Source organism: Parasteatoda tepidariorum, chromosome 3, assembly GCF_043381705.1.
Source record: "Parasteatoda tepidariorum isolate YZ-2023 chromosome 3, CAS_Ptep_4.0, whole genome shotgun sequence".
NCBI classification, from domain to species: Eukaryota; Metazoa; Arthropoda; class Arachnida; order Araneae; family Theridiidae; genus Parasteatoda; species Parasteatoda tepidariorum.
The window spans coordinates 27,401,985-27,421,337 of NC_092206.1; the positions used below are offsets into that span (position 1 = coordinate 27,401,985).

Here is a 19,353-nt window from a genome sequence, read left to right on the forward strand (position 1 = left end):
TCTAGTAAGAAAATAGTTTAACTGTTCCAATCGTGCTTTCACTTTGAATAACGAATAAAATATAGTCTGGTTTATTAGTTACGTGTAATAACAAAAGGTGCTTTAATTATGCAAACAATTTCTCGTCCTATGCTTTTCCGTACTATTAAAAATCTATTAAATCCATAATATTATTCCATACTATAATTATATATTTAAGCCCGTGTTCAGGAAGAATTCTGTAACAGTGTTTCAAAAAAATCCTAGAAGAATGCCATCCCAAATTTGTGTAATGGCCCAAGGCCTAAAGCAGTGACTGAATTCCACCTAAGTACTGGACATGACAGCCAAAGAAACCATCTTTATAAACTCAAAATCGTTCCATCTCCGATATGCACTCTGCGCAGCTCTGGGGAGATCATGGACTCCGCACGTCTACCCCACTGCCCTACTCTGGGCAAGACTGTCCAGCTCTGGGTCGAGCCTTATTGGGAGGTTTCAGATATGTTAGATTAAACTCTACTTCAGCATTTTTTCTGTATTCTTTCTTTTTATTGTTTTCTGCTGTTATCGTTCGTAATCTGCCATCAGAAATTTTAAAAGAAATTATGCGCAATAAGAAATTAACTCAATTTACCTATTTTTATTACCCAGAAGGATTTCGCGGCTGCTACAATTGTAATAACCATCCATCTGAAACCAAGAAGGCTTCAAGACACCGATGGATAAAGAATCCCAAAGCATGCAATAACAACAATGATAACTTATCGACTTGATAACATACTTTTATCATGCTCTATTAATCTTTTTTATCATTGTAACCACATTTATTGCACAGTTGATTTAAGCTTCGGTTTAAAGAAAATATTATATTTAATCAGATATTACCTGAGGCACAATGGTTCTCCAAATATTCCATTTCCGGTAAATCATGAGCAAATGCAGCTGGTTTGCTTCTTCGATCATCAGTATACAGTCGGCAAATTCGTCGGAAAGCATCATAGGTTGCTGATTTGCACGGAGGCACATTACGTAAGCAGAGTTCTTCACAATCAGTGCGCCTAGGCACACCAGGCATTTCAAGCATGGGGAGATCATGAAAATCATAACCTGGCACTCTTTCGAATGCCCATAATTTTCCACAATTTAGTCCTGCAAACCGAATATTAAAAAAAAATGACTTCAATGATTAACAACAAAAATTCTAAAACATGTAATTTTAACTCGACTTTCATGTATGTTTTAGTTTAATATTTATTAAAAATAATAATATATAAAATATTAAAAAATATAACTTATCAATTGATTCCACCAATTTTCCATTGCGTGACGCAAGCAATTGGATTAATATTTTAGGCGACAAACATTTTATAAACACATATCTGAGCCTGAATATATTTGTACCAATCGTAGATAGACAAAATCATTTTAATTCTTACTCCGTAGGCTCGCATAACTGCGTTCTGCCTAGGAACTCATGTTTTCTTCTCACCATGTTCGATAAATAAGTTACAAAGTTTGTTTACAGATGGTGCTTTCTACTTAGAGGAAGTTTTAAGTACTCTTTTTTGACTATATACGATGAACTATGATACTGCGATATATGATGTAAATATGTGCAAGGGCCTCTGTTAATTTTGTCTTCAGACTGCTTCACGTTGTTTGCGCAAATCTCCATTATTTTTAAAGCAGTATTTCATAGTTTTTTTTTTAAAATTAACAGCCCTATTTTTCGAAGAAATCTAAACTGTTTTTGAAACTTGATGAGATAAACATTCATAACCTAAATAGAGTGCAACTATTTAGGCTATGATGCAACTATTTAGGTTAGGCATTATTTTCTAATTACTTCTATTGATTCTTCAAATGGTCAATTTTTGTGGCTATTATTTAGGTTTTATAATATAAAAAAATACGAAATGAGTATTATGAATAAAATTTTATAAATTTAGAAAAATTGTATTAATATTACATTAAAATTCGTTTGAATATTTCTCTCTTTTCATGCCTTCCCTAGACTTTTTTTTAAGAAAAAATAATTGCTTTACCTAAGAAACTTAATGTTCTGAAAAACTGATTAAATGAGAAATAAATGCAACTGGGTGTAATGAACCTTTAAAACTTGAGTCATTAACTTACATAATGATTTTATTTAAAGTAGGCGTTTCGAAGGCAATTGCGGGAAACCTTCCAAAGTATTTCAGATGAACGATTAATGTTTTGGACGTTGTTCAAGACTTCTTGAAAAATGTGTAATAATCTTTGTTTATCAACACTTTGAAATTCCTTCCATTTTGGTATTTTAATACAAATAAGCTTAAAACCATGACACACTCTAGAAGATAGTTTATTTTTAAAAAAGTATTCCGATACCCTGCATTTTATAAAAATCTAAATCTATATTTTCTAAATTCATTTTCGTGCAAATGTAAGAAATTATTTTGCGATTAAAGATTTATTGCTAACAAGAAAAACATTTTTCTGAAATGTGATAAATATTTTAAATTTTAGTGGCCATAAACTTCGTTATTTAATTTACTTGAAATTCAGAGTAAATTCGTCATTAATAAATAAGAAAGGGGCATTAATGAAAAATTCCTGCACGCTAATATTTGCCGATTATTAAACTGGTATATTCTGAAATACGATTTTAGGTACAAAATAGTTGGGGACACCGCCTGTCTCCTTCTCTAACATTTAGAAACAACGCAATTAATCATTTATTCATATACACATATTATATTTTTACATAATTAATCAAATTCATTATCACCATTGTTATTATGCCTAAATTTTAACAGAACAAGTTTCGTTAGTATTAATAATTCTCTTTAACTTACTTGCATGTTAATTAAAGTTATATTTAAAATAATTAAACATTTCATTTTTTCCTATAGATAAATGTAGTAAACGTGTCATGTAATTATGTTACCGTAAGTAGGGCTTATAAAATTTTTTGAAAGTTTTCTTAGTTGTTTCTTACGTTCCAGAAAAAAATGAAAGTTTAAGTTTCATTTAATTATTAAAATTCGCATAGATGAATTACTAAATAATTTTATAAAAATCTCTTAACATTTTATTGGAAGGATCATAAATAACTTGCCCTTTTCCTTAACACGATGGCATTTGTTAGTTGTTTAAAAAAAAAAGGATATTTTCAATTTAAACCATGTGAATCAAAAGTTATTAAGGGTGCTCCATTTTATATTTTGAGCACTGCATATCTTTTCACCAAAAAATTTTAAAACTGTTTTCGTCAGAAGTGCTTCATCTTTAAAAATATCTTTACTTTAAAATTATTTTGCGTATTCTGACAAATAAAAGCTTTGAAGTCTCTTTTAATGAGTTAACCTTTGAATGATGGTTTAATCACAATGTTTTGTGCAGATTTGGAAAAGAAATTTTATTTCTTCATCCATTTCTTTTTGAAACAAACAAAATTTAAAAAGTACCGTCACAAACTAGTAAAAGTACAGTTTTTAATTTATTTACTTATACAAACTGAAAGAACTTTTATCAGATCCTCATGTGACGCGACCTTGCCCATCAATATTGCAAATTGATTTTAAAACAAATATTTATCAGAATCATGCCAAAGTATTGATTAAAAAGGGAAATAAAGAAATGCTAAATATTGTAAGTATAAATTAAAGTTATTGTAAAGTATATAAGAAAATCTTGCGAAGATGCAAAAAAGTATTTTAAATTCACATTGTAAAATCATTGCAAAAATATGTTTTAGATAAATATCGTAAAATTTGATTAGAAGATATTGCATAATACATAGTTGGAACTATTGTAAATATATGTTAGAAAATATTGTAAATATATGTAAGAAAAGATGGTACATTTACATTATAAAATTGTTATAAAAATGTGAGCAGTCAAAAATATTGTAAAGATATGTCGGAAAAGATGGTACATTTACATTTTAATATTCTTGTAAAAATCTGCACAGTCAAAATTATTCGAAATACATGGTTAAAAATATTTTAAATTTAAATTAAGAAAAATTAAGAACTCACATTTTAAAATTTTTGCCTAAATATAGTAGAAAAGTATGGTAAATGCATATTTCTAAAGTCTTGCATAAATATATATATTAAGAAATAATGAAAATATGTATTAATACTTTACCGTAAAATTTTCCTTAAACATATTTATTATTCATTATTTTGTATTAATTATTGTCAAAATAAGTGAAAAAATTCTATTTAGCATTTTAATGATTTATGGTTATGAAATGCAACAGGAAATATACATGATTTCTTCTACATTAAGGGTAAAATCTTCCATACACGGCTTACTTCCAAACAATAATTTCTGAAATGTGCACTTATTTACAGTTGTTTAAACAGAACTAAAAGAAACAGTTATTCATCATTCAAATTTCTTTAATTTGCTTAATCAATTATTGACATATATTTTGAATGAAAAAAAAAATTCAAAATTGCTTATTTTGTACTTTATATTTTAACACAAATATAATTCCGATAGTCTTACTGTTTTTTTAGTAACTATTATACTGTTTTTATAATTAAAAAGCATCAAAATATAGTTTTGCTGGTAATTGGAGAGGCAGAAAAAAATATATAAAAGGGTTTCGGCAACAAAGGATTAAGATAAGTATGGCGAACATTAGTTGCATATAAATGATAAATATGCATTCTACCTGAAAGACAAATCTTTTCAAAGTATACTGTATCCTGTGCGGGTGATATAGTGTTGTCTATTCCACTGGAATAAGCATCCAACCAAAAGCACAACTGTTGATATTTTGAATATTCAATCATAAATCCTTTGCAACGTTCACCTAATCTCTGGCAATGACTCTGACACTCTGTTACGACTCCTATTGGATTCCTTGTTATAACTCTTTCTTTACGACCGAATCTAAAAATAAGAAAAAAATAAATAAAACTCTATTAAGTTTATATATAGGTTTTTATTTGAAATATAATTATAGAAAAATTATTTTCTTTTCTATTTAAGACGTATCAAAATCTATAAAATTATCTGATTTTTTTGCAATAAAATATTTAAAAAAAAAGGTATGTTATTTAGGTTATAAGTTATTTAAGGATGGTTTAGTTTTGGTGCGAATTTAGTTCATTTTTAATTTAGTGACTGTTGCCATTATTCTTCTAACCCTTTGCTAAATAATATATTGTCTACCACTATTTTGTATTTAATATCGGTACCTTATATCACAATACCGTGCAAATTTGCTGCAATTTTAAGAGAACACTAAAGGTTTAGAAAGGGAAAGATCTACCAAATATTCAACATATCATTTTCAAAGAGTAAAAAAAAATTCCCATTTCACTCATTAATACGCAGCAAATTGGAGCTTTTGCAAACGAGTTATATGAGTTTCAATTTGTAAACAAGTGTAATATTTAATTTATTGTAAATATTCAATCATAAATCTTTTGTTACGTTCCCTTAACCTCTGACTGTGACTCTGACACTCTGTTAAAACTCCTATTGGATTCCTTGGTATGACTATTTTTTTACGACTGAATCCAAAAAAATATAGATTTAAAGTTTATCAAAGGTTTTATTTTGAATATAATTTTAAAAAAACCTTTATATTTTATCTTATTTTATTACTGTAACATAATCCATTAAATTAGCTTACATTTCTAAAAATTAAAAAAAAAGTTTGTAATTATTTATGGATGGTTATGTTTTGGCTTTAGTTTAGGTTATTTTCAGTTAAGTAACTGTTTATAAGCGCTTAAATTCAACGAAAAATAATTAATAATTCATTTTTATTTTCTTTTTTGACATGAAAAATCTGTAATATTAGCTTATCTACTTTTAAAATTAACAAAAAATTAATAGTTATTTACGAAGGATTTGTCTTTGACTCTAATTTAGTTTATTTTTAGTTAAATAATGAAAAATGTTTAATAATTCAATTTTCTTTTCTTTTTTTGATCTAAAAAATTTACAAAATTAGCTTATATTTTTGAAAAATTATCAAAAACGTTAATAACTATTTAAGAACAGTTTAGTTTAGGCTCTAATTTAGTCTGTCTAGTTAAATAACAAAAAATGTTAAATAATTTAGTTTATTTTTTAATTTATTAACTGTTGTCATTTATATAGGAATATTCGAATCGAAAATTTACGTTTTTTCTTTAAAAACGTGTCAGTAACAGTTTCATGTAAAAGAGAGAATTTTTCCTTTAAATCCATCTAAAACTCCTAAATGTAATTAATCTTTTAATGACGAGAATTCTTTGAGATAATTACTAATACTTACTAAAAAAACGTATATTATTATATACACTCATTTTCCTTGTCATTTACTTGTAAAGCAAAATTATTCATCATAATATTTAATCCTTTTTTGATAGTTTAATTATTAGTATTATCTAACAAAACAAAAATATAGCTACAATAAAAAACGATATTTACATATCAAATATGCTACTTGATTAATAAATAAGTAGAACATCATGTTAGTTTAATATGAATATTAAATAAACAATTAACGGAACATTTAATTAAAGCCAGTCGTCTCATCCTGACAAAATCCTCATGAGAATTCAGTTCACTAATGCTCATACGCCATGAATCGAAACACAAATAATTTAGTTTTATCTGTTTGATATTTCCTAATAAACTCATGATTCGTTCGTGATGTTGATACTTAATTTTCTATGATAAAGTACCATAATACATCTTTGATCTCAATAAATAAATTAATATAAAATTACTTTGCTTTTCTCTTCTTTAAAGATTGCATACGAACTATATAATTAAATTTGTAAGTGAAGTGCATCAAATGGAAAGTTTATAGAACAAATGGGAAATTGTATCGAAATAAATATTAATGTATTCAAAACATGATTACAAAATCGTCATGAAATGCAAACTAGAAGATTGATTTGAGTTGAATTTTTTTAAACAAAATGTAAACGTTAGAAAGTCTATATTTATGCGTATTCGATAAATTTCTTTTAAAATAATTTGCATCTATATTTAAATTGTTAAGCAATATTAGCGTGAATTTCACGTTTTTTTTTATATAATAGGAAAAAATGATATATTATTATATAAGAAGAATGAGATAAAATGGTTTGAAGCTTTCTGTATAGAAAACTAGTCTGTTCTCACTAAGTTTAAAAAATTTTACATAGTTTTTTAACAGATGTTAATTAAGAAGACGCATGTTATTCAAAATGATAACATATATTATCAATTTGAACAAAATAAGCCACCACTTGCAATAACAATATGGAAAAAAAATTAACAGAAATTTGATCAAATATTTCAGTTGAAATGCTCTAACTTTGCGGCAAAAACCATTATTTCATAGTTCTGGACGAACAGGGAAACGAAGTTATGGACAATCTATAGGCGAACATGGTAACTAATTTTAAAAATTAGTTAAAAATAACTGGTTTTTGCAGATTTCAATCGCTTAATTTTCTTTAAGTGATTTTTCAAATAGTCGGTAGTTTTTGCTTTTTTTGCAAGCCCCTTCAAATGAAAGCAGTCTAAACAAAATTGGGAAATATTGTGCTGAACTAAAATCAAAGTCGGGATAACCTGGTTGGTAAGACGTTGGGCTGATGTCCATGAGGTTGTGAGTTCGATCTTCACCGGTGGACAGCTTCCCGTACAGTAAATGGTGACTGGTGCTCATGAAATCTGTCAGGTCACAAAGTCCGGCATTTTCCCATATCAAATCAAACACCTGGTGTACTAAATTGGAGATTGATCGTTCTTTGGTTTAGATCAAAATTACGATCCATGGATGATGAATGGGTGCATGAATGATTCCGCCCTATAAACGGGTTTGGTTGTGTGTGTGCGTCTGATATCGTAATCTTGGCAGTAGATGGCCCTACTGGAAAACAAGAAACGCACCCTGTTCCTTGAATTCTCCTGATTTCACCAAGCACGCTTTGCTGGCATTTTCAAGTGACAAAAAAACAACACTAAAAGGAAAATAATCATTTCTCTATAAAATCTGTTGAAGGCGCTTAAAAACGCACTTAGTTTGTTTTTTGAAGCCAATTTTAAGGTTTGTAGGGTAAAAAAAGGAAATAGAAGTTGATTTTACATTAAATAAATACATTTTACAATGCAAATAACCATTTAATTAAAACTTTATCGAAAAATAAATGCATTTTGAACAGTCGAGTTTTCACTAAGTTAACTAAGTTTTTACAGTAAAATGAGAAAAAAAAAATATTATAGTTAGTTGTTATTATATTTTTTTCTTATTCCACAATCGAATTTTGACGAAATATGATATGCTTCAAGCTTATTGAGGTTTTAAATCCCTCAATTCTCAATCCACAATTTATCTTAAATCCCGGCATTGAGCTACTAGAAGAACCGAAAGTATTACATGGTGCATGGATATATATCATGCACAATGTAGATTCACTACATGGGTGCATGGGTGTTGTGTATACATCCCCCTGTACCTATGGGGCACCATAGTTATACTCCTTGTGATTAAAATTGGCGTCTCAAGGTCATATTTTCTACCTTCGTCGCCTTGGTAACGATGTGACCGTCAGCAACGCTCCTCTTTTTATTCACACAGCAGTTAAGCAGTATCTATAACTCATAACTGCATATTACCATAATATTATTATAATAATAACGTACTGGCGTGTGAGAAAAGTGAGATTGTTACTGTGGTAACGAAAAAGGAGGAAGTGGGGAAATTGCGCAACCTTGAAAGGCGTATTCTATTTGCGAAGACTACAAATAATACGAATATTATATAAGATAATAAAAAAATCATGATTAAATAAGTAAAAACAAATATTTCCTGTAGTTAATTTTAATACAAGCGTTACTAACTAATTTTGACGATTGGGCTTAAAAGTTACAAATTAGTTAATTGAATTGTGCATAAAGTGTTTAAATTATTTGAAATACGATTAATGTTATTGTACCTTAAATTGTAGTTAACAACTTTCTCATAAGTGTATTGCTCGAAGCTACATCGAGTTATTGGGGGAGGAAGAGTTGGAGGATGGTGTGTTGGCCTTGTAGGTGGTGTTACAGTTGGAGGCGAATCGGTGGATATCGTTGGTGGCGTTGGCAAGGTTGTACCTTTATCACAAAAAGTAATAATTATAAAATAAGAACATGAAAACATTTTTAAAAAAACTTTAAAATATTTAAAGTGCAGAATTAAACGTAATAACTATATACAACTTACAGTTGCAAATTTTCTAATACTTTTTGTAGAAAAGCATTAATGTCTAAATCTTTTAAAGCAAGCAATTACAGAAAATTAAATTCATACTGAATTATAAGAAAATTTGTTATGATGAAAATTAAAGTTTAAATTTTCAAAAAAATTTAATTTTATAATAAATTTTCAACAATCTGATTTGATTTTTTGTAGCAAGTCATTAAACTAAAATGTTAATTTTATACCCACTATATAATATTTTCCTTTAGTATCATAGTATTTCAAAGTATACCTTTAGTATAATATTTTAAAATTAATTTTTAAATAACACAAGAAATTTTAAGAACAGAATTTCATTTTTCTGAACTTATTTTTTTTAAACTACATACTAAATTTTTAACTATAAATAAAATAAAATTATTTTATGATGTATTTTATTTTAATTGTTCAATTTTTTAAAAATAGCAGCATTTTAAAAAGCAGTTTTTTTAAAAAAAAATTCTTGAATTACCTTGTATTTGTCCTCTACATTCCACTTCTTGATAAAGAGATTTATGTCTATATCTTACAGCTTTTGCGTGTCCTGTTTGCCTGTTTTCGGGACTTAATAGGCATAAATCATTTATTCCTCCTTGTTCCAAAAAACTGTATGACCTACAGTTGAAATCCTGTTCCTTTATGCACAATTGACGACAAAGCTCAAAATTGCTAATTCCAGGAATCGCTTTACTAGTGTATACCATAAACAGATCTCTTTCGGGTATCTTGTATGGACATGTAGATGTTCCTGTAATTTTAGTGAAAACATTAAACATTTAGTGAAAACATTAAACCATTAAACAGAGCAATAGGTGTATGATAAATTTGATGCTCGTAAATATAACTAATTTAATTTTTTTAACAATAATGTCATTCTAATTTTTTTAAAATAGGAAGGATTCATTTAAATGATTGAAATAGTTGTAGAGTTTCTAATTTTCTGGGGGGAAAAAGTTACCCCTCATTCGTTGAAAAGTGATTTCGATTTTTAAAAACAGGGGAATTATTTCATTAAATCAACATTTTTCGAATAAAAACGCAATATGTGAAAAGCGAGTTCTCAAACAACCGAAAATCCAGATTGGTGAAAATTGAACTGAAGGTACTTACCGGCCTTTTTCTTCTATAGTTCTACTGAATATATCCAAATGAAATTTCTAATATATGTTATTCAGATCATAGGGTTAAGATTTCCGTCGAAATAAATAGTTCAAAATAGTGTTAATAGATGGTGTTGTGCAGTTAAAATATTGCGCAAATGATGAATACATGCAATCATGTGCACACCATGAAAAAGCTATGCACATAAAGCAATCAGATGCTTAAATAAATAAAGCATTATATTAGTCTTCGCAAATTATCTTTTTTTTTTACTGCCTTAAAATGCCACTTCACGGCGAAATGAACTATATTTCGACGGAAGCCTTGGCTCCGTGATCTAAACGTATATGACATATGAAGTTTTATTTAAATTAAGTTGAACTGGAGATGAGACTCGCAGAGTACCATCATTTTAATTTTAATCACTCTACATTAGAATACAATCATTGTTAAATATTGTTTTCTCAAGCTGGCAACAGATAGCATCTCTCTGTATATATAAAAGTGTAAGTCTGTCTGTAAGCATAAATTCCTATAGCTCGTGCAAGAAAGCACCGTTTTCTACCATGCTCATTTCGGCAGTTTGAATATTTTCAGCAGTGATTAAAGATTTTCTCGCAAAGCATAGCTAGGACGCAATATCGAATAGACGAAAATCCATTGTTACAGATTAAAAATTCCTACGTATCAATATTTTTTTAAATATTTTACATCTCCCTAAGATGACTTTTTCCACATGCAATGTTAAATAATAATAAAAAATAAAAGTGGTTTATTTTATTGTTTTAACATACACTATCATGGAGGAGTATTATTAAGAAGTTTTATCTTTATTTTCATACAAAGTGGAAACAAACAAATTCTAAGAAAGAAATACCAGTTTTAAGCTCACTAAATTCAAATAAAACTTATATGTTTTCTAAGAGTCAAGAAAAAAAAACCTCGATAGAAGCAATTACGTTATCAATTTGTAAAATAAATACTATATTTAACCATTAGTAGGTAGCTTTAAACATAAATATGCTTATTCTTATACCTCCAAATGGTAATTTAATTTCAAAAAATAATTAATTTATTAAACTTAAGCACTTAAACGTTTTGTTTCCCATTTTCAATAATTATATTTTTTACAACCTTTATAAACAAGAATACTTTTCATACTTTTTGTAATTATCTTTTAAATAAAAATAGCTTAGACTACATTTGAAAAAATCTGTATTTGTGATATATGGCTTTATAATCTTACATAAAAAAACTTAGAACTTCATCGAAAAAAGAATTGTACTACTTACCAATGTTACATTGATTTTCCAAGTAGTCAACCCCGCCAGCAAAAGATAGTTGTGTGTGTGGAAAACTTTGTTCTTCAGAGAAAAGTCTACATTCTTGATTGTAGCGATAATAATTGGCCGAACGGCAAACGAATCGTTTCTCCTCCAGGCACCTTCTCTCACAGTTTGATCTTGACACCAATCGGATTACATCTCTGGCAACAACACCCCTCAATTCTTTGTCCACGTACCTATCGAACATCCACTGCTTCGAGCAACCTAGGTAAACTAGGGTACAAAAAATAGTTAGTTACTAGTTAAAACAAGAAAACAACACGAGAATTACTAATTCAGCAAAGCAAAGAAATGGGTTTTCTTATTTTCAGTCTCAATATATGATAAGAGTTTACAAGTTTTAATGTTTATCATTTACTATTAAACTCATTTTTTATTTTATATTACTAATACATAAGTATATTGTTGAAAAAAAAAGAGGAAATTTCTTTTTCGCTCTTTCAGCCCTAAAACTAATTTTGGGATCTTCCACGTAAATAAAGTTTTCATCGAAAACGGTCTGTTAATGAATATAAAAACTTGCTTAAAAACTAATTAATAACACCTAAATGGAAAACGTTTTGCATAAATATGTTTACAACCGCATACATATCATAAATTACAATGTATATTTACTTACATGGCAAATAAACACCTTCAAAATAGACCTTGCTATCAGCGGGTATAACTCTTAGGGTATAGTGAGAGATGCTAGATTATGAAAATCTGTCTAATAAATTACAATGCAAATTTACTTACATGGCAAACAAATGCCTTCAAAATAGGCCTTGTTATCAGCGGGTATAAGCTCTTTGGGCTTAGTGGTAGAAGTTTCCGATCCACTGTAGCATTCCTGCTTCAAATAGTCCAGGGTAAATCCATGACACTCATAATTCAATTCGCACATCCTTCTACATTCTGTAATGATTCCTGGAATATCAGGATTTCCTCTGTACAAAACTGATACGCTGCCTAAATGTTGGTAGCCTGTAGTTTTTTCCAACATCATTATCTCGCCATGGCTACACTGCCGAGCTAAATTCGGAATAAAAATTATTCATTATTTATCATTTATATTTTGTTTTAGATCCAATTATTTAAAGTTTCACAAACATAACAAATTCCTTTTACCTCGCGACAATTCATCAAGTAATTCTGATCAGTGGTTTTTTTACAACCATTTTACAACTTGTGAATAATATTTCGAGCGCATCTTTCTTGTAGATGACAATTATAATGTTACAATCATTATACCTAATTACATTTTAATTAAAAATTAATCTAAAAAGAACTCGTCTATATTTAATATGTACTATGAAATAACAGCTAAATTTGGAATGACTGTTAAATTTGTTTTGGTAGTTGAAAATTTATCACGGCCTTTCTATGTACTGAATTTTAAATAGGAAAAATTTAGAAAGATGAAAAATGTTTATGATAAGGTTTTTACCAGTTATTGCTTATAATACTTCTTTTTATACTCATTTAAATTTAGTTTGGTTCTTAGTGTAGCACTAGAGCTACACAAATGAACTATTGGCGATGATTTTGGATTGAACTTTAATGATAGACTGAAGTTGCGCCTGCAATTACTACACATATACTGCCACAATTTAAATCGGAGGACATACAGTGATAGTAATCATCCGGCTTCTGCAACACACTTCCAACGCCCAACAGTGCGTGGACTTTTTCTGGTTCTGAAGTAAATTGAACTAAATGCTCAATCTGTACGTGATTACTCAAGACATTAAAAGAGAAAAAAAAAAAAAGGCAAAGCTACGAAAATATTAATATAACAGAATAACTGAACAAATCACTAAAGCAGCTAAATGAGATTTTCATTTCACTAGTAACTAAAACAACAACAAATATCAGTATTGCAATACAAACAACCCATTTCCTTAAAGCTTAATGAATATCGGTCATTACAAATGAAACAAAATACTAGGCAAGTTATCTATATATATATTTCTCTTACACGGCGACTAAAAAAGCCTCATTACAACTCCCCGAATGGCAGCTAGAAAATCGACCAATGACTGCCGCTACAAATGTCACATGCCAAATCTAGCTGAGGTGGCTCAACATATAGCGCTTTTAAAAACGAAACATATAAATCCCGATTCGAAACGTGACAAAATGCTTCCTCGTAAATCTTGCTACAGTTTCACCACCAATTTCGCAACAGCATTTATGTAAGGCAGTGGGGCAGGTTGAGAAAATGGTGTCTCACGTCTATCACGCACCACGAGAGAGAAATCATATACATATAAAAAACGTCCACGTGATGAAGAAGAACCAATCAGAAGTTCTCTCCAAACTCTATTTCATAAGCTCTAGTTCAAAGAACTGTGGTTCTAAAGATTGTTGAGGATACGAATCCGCGAACACGAAATAGGAGTAAGTGCAATCGAATCAGACACCAAGATTTTTGCCCATAGAATCGAACCCTGACTTAAGCCATAACACTAACTGGGCTGGCTATTTGAATCTGCTATTACAGAATGGAGAAATGCGAGCAAATAGTTCATACATCAATATTTGTGAGATACGTACCTTAATCTGATTGGCATTTTAAACTCGGCATATAATAAAATTACATAACATAAGATCATGAAGACAAAGAAAAAATTGAATTTCTAAAATGTCACTTGTATGCTATATTTATGGTGATCTTTAACTTAAGAAAAAAATTTATTTAAACTGACTAAAGTAACCGTACCTGTTGTTTATTTTTGTCTCTTAAATAAAAAAAATTAGTTCTGATGAAAAAATTTTATAAAAAGCATTGAACTAGATGTTGTTATACAGATGCTTTACTTGCAGATAATTTAAAATTAGAGATAATTTTATAAAACTTATCTAATTAAAATTTCATATTTTATAACTATATGTATTTTTTTAATAAAATAAACTATGAATAATTACAGCCAACTCCTCAAAAAAAATTTACAAAACATTGCAAAAACATTTATGTTTTCTTGTCATTTTACACGTTAGATTTACTAAATTAGTTTGGTTTAGTAGATAAATGATGTTGATAGTTTTCGCAAAATGAGTTTGATATACATAATAGGAGTAATTTATCATGCCAAACTACTGAATAACATTGGATTGTGTATGTATGCTTTGAACTTTATCCAAAACAACATGTCAGTCTCAAAGCAATTTAGTTTTATCACTGTAATTTATCTGATTTATTATTAATGCTTAAGCTCTTTAATGGTTAAAAAAGCAGCATTAAACAAAGAAGAAAAGAACATAATTTTTCACAACATACTTTAATTTCTAATTGTTACAAACTGAGCCGTTTTTCAGTAATGATCCTACGCTCCTCATTAAAAACACATGTTTCATTTGTAATTAAAACTTGCATTATATCTAATACAAGTCTATCGTTTTTCTGCCGCCGGTAGGGATTTTAAAGTTAAAATGTGGAATGAACAAACCATTTATTTCTAAAACGCTTAACTAAAAGTTTTTTTATTTGAAATATCTGTAGGTACAAAGAAAACTGACTCTTTTTTATAATTTTGTTCATTAGAGGTGCGTTTAAAAAACTTTGAATATTTTATGAATGCCATTTTTTAATTAAGGGGAGCAAGGAATTTTTAAATTCATAGTTTTGAAATTCTAACTATGAACTATTTTCAACTTCGAACTATGTACAGTCATTAAATGGTAAATAAGAAATATTCAGTTTTTGATGAGTTATTATAATGCCCTTAAAGACTAACAGCTTTGTTTCTCAATCAACAAAAATTTTTGTGAATGGCCCCCAATTTAAAAAAATTTACATTTTTTGAATGAATTCATTTTTTCTCACGAAACGAAAGTGATTGTGAAGCAACTAATAGGGCAGACGTTTTCGTCTGACATGATGCATTATATTCATATACACTTTCTTTATTCTTTTTCTTTTTATTTCTCTTTTTTAAATTTTTAAATGTATAACAAAATTCTTTTTTTTATTGTTCATGTTCTTTTTCTTTCATTTATTGTTTCAGTCATTGTTTTTTCTGAAGCAAATGTGTTGCACTTCTTTGACTTCTGCAAGACTTTCAATGTTGTTTTTTGTTGTAAAAAATTTTATCTGTATTATGTAATATGCAAATTTTTTTAAATAAATTCCCACTGATAAGGCTAGCTCGCCAGGTTGTGGCGAGCTGGACTGGTAGCCAGAGGGGTACCAGTCCAGGGTAAGGGTTTTGCAAACCTAGGTACGGTAAGGGTTTTGCAAGCCTAGTACGTGTCCACGTCTGGAGGAAAGAAGAAAAAAAAAGACGAGTAGCAACGATCTGGGAGCAAAACTCCATAGTGATTAAGGGAAATTATGTTTCACCATGAGCTTCTTATACTGCACTTTTAACAAAATAATCTTTTTTCAGATACAAGTTCAAAGTTAAGGTTATTCAATCTGCATAAATCAAAAATACTTTAAATTAACAATAAGAAAAAGAATTTTTACTTGGAGGTGGTGGATCTGTTGTGGGTGTAGTTGGCATTTCTGTCGGGGGAGTAAGTGACGGACACTTCCTTTCATTATAAACAAGGCCTGGTCGACTTTGTACCGCACCAGAACCACCACTGGCTCGGTCATCACCACTCAAAAAGCATTGTCCATTGCTTGAATAGTATGCGTATGATCGACAGTTAAAGCTACGATACTGAGTACAAAACTGCTCACATACTTCGTTAGATGTGATGCTGACCATTTGGATATGATCTGTGTAAGTTGGATACGAATCTGCAGTTTCTTCATATGGACAAGATTGTAAAACTGTGGAGAAAGTTAAAATTAAATTGTTTAATTATTGAGTTATTATAATTGTGTGTAGAGAATATAGAGATTAAAATATAGTTAAAAATCTAGAGAAAGAAATATAATAAAGATTAATGAAAAGAGAAGACGAAAAATTATTAAAATAAAAATTTTTTATAACGTTAAAAAAAAACTTTTATTCAAAAGTCATTAAAAAAATCACTTTAGATTAAAATCGTAGGCTTATCCATTAAATTTTCAATCAAGATTGTTTTAAATGATATATTTATACAAAACAATTATTTTATACTGATTATTAAAATTTGTTACAATCATAGAGATATGATTACCTTAGACTAGAGATACAGTTTAAGTTGAATTAATAGAGATAATTATGCCAAAAATTAGCTTTTTATGGCCTTCTAGGAAAAATATTTGACTATTTTTGTTAATTCCAAAACTTATGCATTTTATACATATGCATACATTACGTATGCATATGCATAAAATCATAGGTAATCAAAATCTTAGACAATCATAGAGATATGATTACCTAAAACTAGAGATTCAGTTTAAGCTGAATTAATAGAGATAATTCTACCAAAAATTAGCTTTTTATGGCCTTCTAGGGAAAATATTTGACTTTTGTTAATTCCAAAGCTTATACATTTTATACATATGCATACATTATGTATTCTACGTATATTATAAGAATAACCAAACTGTATTAAAAATAATAACTATTTGTGACATCATACACACACCTGGTAGACACTGATTTTCTAAATAATTCACTTTCACATTATTTGTTCTTCTGTAAAATGATGGCAATGTCCTCCTGTCTTCTCTGCTTAGTTTACATTCTGTTGTATCGTCATTGTAGAGTGCTGATCGACATATGAAGCTTCTTTCTTCTAAGCATAACTCTTCGCAATCTCGTCTGCTTTGGACAAATGGAACGGTACGGTCATAGAGTTGTGCTTCTAGTTCATGCCCGAGAACTCTTTCAAAAGCCCAAGCTCGATCTTTGCAAGCAGTAGCTACAGGTCCTATTTTGTAATATGCAAAATTAGATATGCAATAAACTAAACTAAATAATATAAAAAATTTACAGTGCAATAGACTAATTGAATTATACGGTTATTTTCAAACAGCCGCAATACTTTTTCTATACGCTGTACTAAATGAGAAAATACTGTATAAATTATCAGTCTGACACATTTTTTAGATTCACTGTTATGTTCCCACAAAAAATATAGGCTAATTAGAAAGTGTTTCATTCATTGCTAAATCAGCCTCATTCATTTCAGTAAGTTTATATTAAATCTGGAGAAGTGAAAGAACATTGTTAATAGTCTTATTAAATACTTCTGCAATAAACTTAAGAAAATTCAGTCTGAATGCATAATCTCCTTATTAGCTCGTCATCTCCTTATTAGCCTAAGCATTTATACAAAAAATGTCAGTACTCATGGCTTTTCCAATTAACTTGAAGCAATAAAAACAGCTGGAGACTTTTGCTAATAGCCGGATTCTTCAATTTTTAAATTATTTATATTTATTAGACGTAATAATATTTTGAATATTTTGTAATACTTTTTTTTTAAATGACAGCAATGATATAAGTTTTAATTGACTTGTTTTTGAAAGTTCAAAAAGTTCAAAAGTATTAAATCGCTTTAATCGAAAATATTTTTATTTAATTTAAACTTTTTTAAACATACTCTTAAATATATAATTTTTCATTATTTTTTAATTTCGCAATATCTATAAGAGATAATGTTTGAGATAGACTTACTTTTATTCTCGTAGATAATATTACTAATACGCAAAATTGTGAAAAAAGTTATAACTCATCAGTAAAAATTCTACTTTTGATATTTTGCAGAAGACAACCAACTAATATTTGAAAATAGTTATTTATGTAAAATTTATAAATTTTGAAGTAGTCTAAAACACTTCCTTAGGTATAAAGCCTCTAAAATAATTAATGAAAGGCAGAAATTTAAAAAATTTCTTTAAAAGAAACTATTACACAAACCTTTAGAAATCAGTTTTATGTACAAAAAGTGAAATAGATTCAGCTTCTTCACTTCACTTTGAGAAAGTGATTCAGTTTCTAATTTTCCCCTTTAATTTATTATTTTAACTAAATTTGTCGCCAAATCAAACAAAATTCTTGAAAAATGGCAAGTTATTCAAAACAAGAGCGAAGATATGAAAATAGAAAATATGATCTGAATACTTCAGGATCATTCTTATTCTCCAGATATTGATAATCTTACCGACGGCTGAGCAAAATTTAATTTTAAATCATTGAAACTACATATTTTTTATATTTCGTCCCAGAAACTAATTACGCGTTTCAAACAACTGAAAAATTAATTTGACTTAATAAATAAAAAAGCTCCGTTATTTAGTAATTCATACTTATAACATTAATTAACTTTTCATCATACTGAAATTAGCTTATCGACTAATAACCTTTTTTCTCGGAAAATATACCAGATATTCCCTGTTTTTTTGCATAACATCTAATCAACTATATAATTAAGTTGTACAGAAAAATCATTTAAATTTTAAACGCTACTGCTCTTTCAATTGTTGTAATTCAAAGCAGAATTCTTTTTTTTCTAAAAACTCATCTTTTTCCTATAATGAGAAATTTGGCAATAATTATACCTAATTTTTTGTACATCTTTGCATATCTTTAAAAGCAAAGGGAACTGACAGGTTAATTTCAGGAGGAACACCGATGATATATTTTTTCTAGCATTAAACATCAAAAGCACTCAATTTCTAAAAATATTTTTCAAATAATGGAAAGAATCATTAGAACGCACACAAATAAAACTAATTAAATAATTGCCTTTACCTCCCGTTCTTTAAGTAAATTATTGATTTTCAGTTGTTTTTAATATATTTAGTCATCTAGTTTGTATAGATTGATATTGACTTGATAGAACAGC

The 19,353-nt window shown here is 28.5% G+C and overlaps 1 protein-coding gene across 1 annotated transcript in view; it reads right to left on the reverse strand.

Annotated features, from left to right (window-relative positions):
* LOC107443837 (uncharacterized) overlaps positions 1–19,353 on the reverse strand; it is a 126,529-nt gene that overhangs the window by 32,131 nt on the left and 75,045 nt on the right. The window contains exons 7-14 of the mRNA XM_071179091.1: positions 17,149–17,433; positions 16,091–16,402; positions 12,379–12,654; positions 11,587–11,853; positions 9,666–9,941; positions 8,910–9,069; positions 4,652–4,872; positions 868–1,131 (exon numbers count right to left, since the gene is read on the reverse strand). Coding sequence (XP_071035192.1) covers positions 868–1,131; positions 4,652–4,872; positions 8,910–9,069; positions 9,666–9,941; positions 11,587–11,853; positions 12,379–12,654; positions 16,091–16,402; positions 17,149–17,433 — 2,061 coding nt within the window. The remainder of the gene's footprint in view (positions 1–867; positions 1,132–4,651; positions 4,873–8,909; positions 9,070–9,665; positions 9,942–11,586; positions 11,854–12,378; positions 12,655–16,090; positions 16,403–17,148; positions 17,434–19,353) is intronic.